General features: G+C 34.5%; 1 protein-coding gene across 1 annotated transcript in view; it reads right to left on the bottom strand.

Moving 5' to 3' along the window:
* Window positions 1-1,045: 1,045 nt before the first annotated feature.
* Window positions 1,046-4,368, bottom strand: part of LOC105116843 (pectinesterase-like) — a 15,066-nt gene continuing 11,743 nt past the window's right edge. Inside the window, exon 3 of the mRNA XM_011014336.1 lies at window positions 1,046-1,940. Within this exon, the coding sequence (XP_011012638.1) occupies window positions 1,249-1,940 (692 nt within the window). The 3' untranslated portion in view covers window positions 1,046-1,248. The remainder of the gene's footprint in view (window positions 1,941-4,368) is intronic.

Here is a 4,368-nt window from a genome sequence, read left to right as displayed (position 1 = left end):
TACTACTACTACTACTACTACTACTACTATTATTATTATTATTACTGTTGTTATTACTACTATTATTGTTGTTATTGTTGTTTATAATTTATACAATTAACCTCTCTGTGGTTCGACCCCGGTCTTGCCGGTTATTTATTACTTCGACACTCCTGCACTTGGGAGAAGACATCAATCTTTCAGTCGTGTCAAGAAACAAAAGTTTGCTCATGAGTATGCCAAACACAGTATGAGGTTTGACAATCAACATCAAGATTGAGAACATTTATTGAAAGCGAAGAAAGTAATGCACTTAGAATAAGTTGCTCTTACTATTTCCAAAGAACAAAAAATGATTAAGCTGAAGAGAAATACCATCAATAACAACCACATGAGGAGAAGGACATGAGAAGGAGCCATCAATAAAGTGGAAAACACCTTGTCTAAGGAGATATGATTTTATCTGCATTCATCAATACATGTAATTTTTATTTGTAAGTTTCAAAGAAATAACTTGATGAGTATTAAAGAGTGGAACAATAACATCCATGAAAGCAAGATGGACGACAATGGTAGCATTAAAGGAAGTCTGCAAATTTGAAACATCCATGGTGGCAAGATTTCGACCAATAAAAGCAAGAAAAGAGTGCAGAGCTGAGAAAGAGAACAAACTGAAAGAGAACAAGCTCTGCAGAAGCATGATAGGAGTAAGGGAAGCCTCCAAAACAGATAGGGAAAAGAAAGCCTACACCGGTGGTTAAGGAGGAGAGGAAGTCTACATCGGTGATTGAGTAAAAGAGTTCATTGAAAAAAAAGAAAAAAAGTTTTAAATTGTTAGGGTTCTCATATGAAATTGAGAATAATAGAAGGTCCAACCTATTAGTTAGCTAACATTATATATATATATGGTAATTTACAATAGTTAATATAGAGATTACAACATTATAATTAAACACAACTTTTTTTAATCATTTTTCTTTATATTTCGTTTTAATAAAATAAACAATTTTAACATGTATTGTGCTGACCATCTTATATGACTCAAACTCTTTTTTTCCTTCAGAACCAAATAATATAAACTATATTAATACAAATACCAGACCAAATACAAAGTATTTATGTGGATAATGCATGAATTTAATTAAATATATACATGCACCATTATTAGATTCTAGAAATAAAGTTTGTCTTCCAACAAGAACTTGATTCCAGTACAACAAGCACAAGATACATGCAACTTAAGATAAATAGATGCATCGAGCTTTGAAATTAAAGATCAAGAGAGTAGGGAAAACTAGTGGAAGGCAACCAACTAGCCCCTCCAACGAAATTTCTAGCAGTAAAGGGCTGTACCTCAGTCGCACTAGTAACCACCTTGAAACCTTTCCAGTTCACCCTAATGGTGGTGTTGGCTCCTGGTCCAGTATTCTGATACTCTCTATAGACCAATGTATCGAGAGCAAAGTCACCATCCCACTCAAACCAACCTGCAGGGTCTATAATATCGCTTATCTCTGTCTGCATTATGATAGTCCTCGAGTACAGCTTCCATGGTCTGCCTAAATATGAACGGAAATTGCTCTTTTCGGCTAGCAAATCTTGAGTTGCACCAATCCTGCATTTTTGGATCACTATGCCTGTGTTTTCATTAGGGTCATTGCGGCCTTGTGCAGTAACCATATTCTTTTGGCCTGGATTGGGGCGACGGGCATGTATGTCACAGTTTTGGAATACAGCTGCTGCGTTACCAAATATAAAATCTACCGACCCAATTATGATGCAACTAACATAGAATTGGCGAAGTGAATGTACGTAGAGGGTATCCTGGTATGCTATCATGCCACACCTATAGAATGCTGAGAGGTCTGATCCCACACGAATTGCAACAGCTTGGTGTTTTGATGGTCCTGCTGAATTTTGAAATGTTATATCCCTGGCCAAGAATCCGCCTCCAACAGCAGCTGCAAGACCATGACACTCCTTAAACTATGTTTAAAACGTACCCAATAGTTTGCAGAAGAAATTGGACATAATCATGAATTCAAACATACACTGAGATATAAAAATACTCAAGACCAAGCATGTTAATTCTTCGTTATATTTCCAGTTTTTCTTTTTTCTCGGTGTCTTACTAATAGCATTAAATTCTTCATTGTCTTATTGTCTCAGTGAATAGCATTCAAACATCCACATTAAATTTTGTTTGCGTAATTGTTGACTTTTCCTTATCTGAAGTCATATCCAATCCACATCAGACCACGCACCTAAATCATTTAAGCATCACATCAATTGGAAAAAAACAAGGTCCCAAATCTAAACTATGACCTGTTAATGCAATTGTTTTATCTAAAATTTTGAAAGATCCAAGATATATATATTTCGGTCCCCATGATTAATGCAGTAGGCATCATCTACTAGCTACCATCTTTATACACCTAACATTAGGTTATTTTGGTCAATTGGAATTTTTTTAAAAAAAAATATTAGAAAAATAACATAATTTTTTTAAAACATAACAAAATAACAAAGTTTATATATGTCAGCAATTATAAAAAGTAACATTTAAACTTATTACTATTCAGAATCATAACATTTTAAAAAATATATGAAATGGGTTGCCCATAAAAAGAGAGGAGAGAGAGAAAAAAATAATGAAAAGGACCGCAGAGGCATTAGAAAGCTTCACTTATTATACCATTAGCTTCATAAACAAATATCATTAAAATGAATCTAACAACATCAAGAAAGGTCACAAATGATAACTTGAGTGTGCCACACTTACCGTTTAAAGATGGTTGGTGGCTCACTTGGGTCACTATTGTTGATTTTTATTGGTGTTGTTGAATTTATCTTATCAAGATTTTTTTTTTTAATAATATTAGTGGTGTTGTAATTAAGAAGAGAGAAAAAAGGAAAGAAAGGAAAAAAAAAAGGACATTGGAGGCAAACCAAATCTCCGACATTGGTGCCATAAAAAAGAGAGAATATTATAGAATATATATATATATATTGGGATTATTGTAGGATTGTTCCAATGTTGTAATTCCTACAGTTATTGCCGTATTACCCTACACACACATATATATATAGAAAAGGTTGGCTAAGATACAACTCAAGTTATTTTATTATTCTCAACTTGGTATCAAAGCTCAAAATAAATTAAAACACTTCCTCTTCCTTTTGCAATGGACTCCTTATCCCAGCCTCCAACTTCCTCCTTTGCCCCTGTTTTGCATTGGCTACAGCCTACAGATGGCGGCCATGTCCTTTTTAACCCAAACAATACTCCTCCATTACAGCCTTTTTGTACTGGTATTTTTGCAGCTTCTATCGCTGCCAGTGTCTTCCTCTCCCACACTTGCCAAGTCATCTTTCTCAAGTTAACAAACACCAATTATTTATATTGGCAAACGCAGATGAAGCTATGTCTCCTAGGCCAAGGAGTTTTTAGATTTATTGATGGCTCAAACTCCTACCATTCTTCACATGTTTTTGCTGCTGATGGTACCTCTCTTTAGATAAATAAGTTCTTTTTTCGCTGGAAATAACATGACCAACTTATTCTAAGTGCTCTGCTTTCTTCGCTATCCATGGAAGTTCTCCATCTTATTATTGACTGCCAAACTCCAAGTTCTATCTAACACACACTTGAGCAAGCTCTAGTTTCCATGTCTAATTCTCGTATTATATAACTTCATGGCTCATTTTAAGATCTTTAAAAAGGTGATAAGTCGGTAACTCATTTTATGCAAAAAGCTAAGGCATTATTAATGAGTTTATCGCTATTGGCTAGCTTGTTTTGTTGGAGAATTTCAACTTATATGTGTTTCATAGCCTTCAAAAAGAGTTTATGAACTTAGTAACAAGCCTTGTCACCAAGTTAGAACCTCTCTTGAATGCCAATCTTTATAGTCATCTTCTAACATATGAATTTCTTCATAAAATATCCTTTCCATCCATAGGGTTTGTTGTCATTAATGCACCTCTATTGCCCATGCCCAACACCCTTCTTCAATCTCTGTCTCTCAACACCAGTCCTCTGGAAATTTTGGTCGCAATAGGGGTCGTTTCCATGAAGGATGGTGTCCCAACCAGTTCAACAATAGAGGGAATAGGTCTGCTACATCCAGACTAGATTTTTACAGCCTTCATAGCTTCTTTAATAGAGACAATAAACAAGGCAATTAGCATAGAAATTGGTAGTGTAACAAGAGGCAGAACACACGCTGCCAATTGTGCTAAACATTTGTGATTAGTACTTAAAAGTGTATTTTTATCATGGTTTTATATCATCATTTTGCACTTGAAGTATCAATAACTCCTTAACCAAAGCATATTTTATAATAATATATCTAATAATATAAGATACATTTAATTTGTGGTAAATGT

The sequence above is a fragment of the Populus euphratica genome, unplaced genomic scaffold (assembly GCF_000495115.2).
Source record: "Populus euphratica unplaced genomic scaffold, PopEup_1.0 scaffold1085.1, whole genome shotgun sequence".
Taxonomy (NCBI): domain Eukaryota; kingdom Viridiplantae; phylum Streptophyta; class Magnoliopsida; order Malpighiales; family Salicaceae; genus Populus; species Populus euphratica.
Note: the sequence above shows the minus strand (reverse complement) of the source record. Positions and strands in the feature narration are given on the sequence as shown.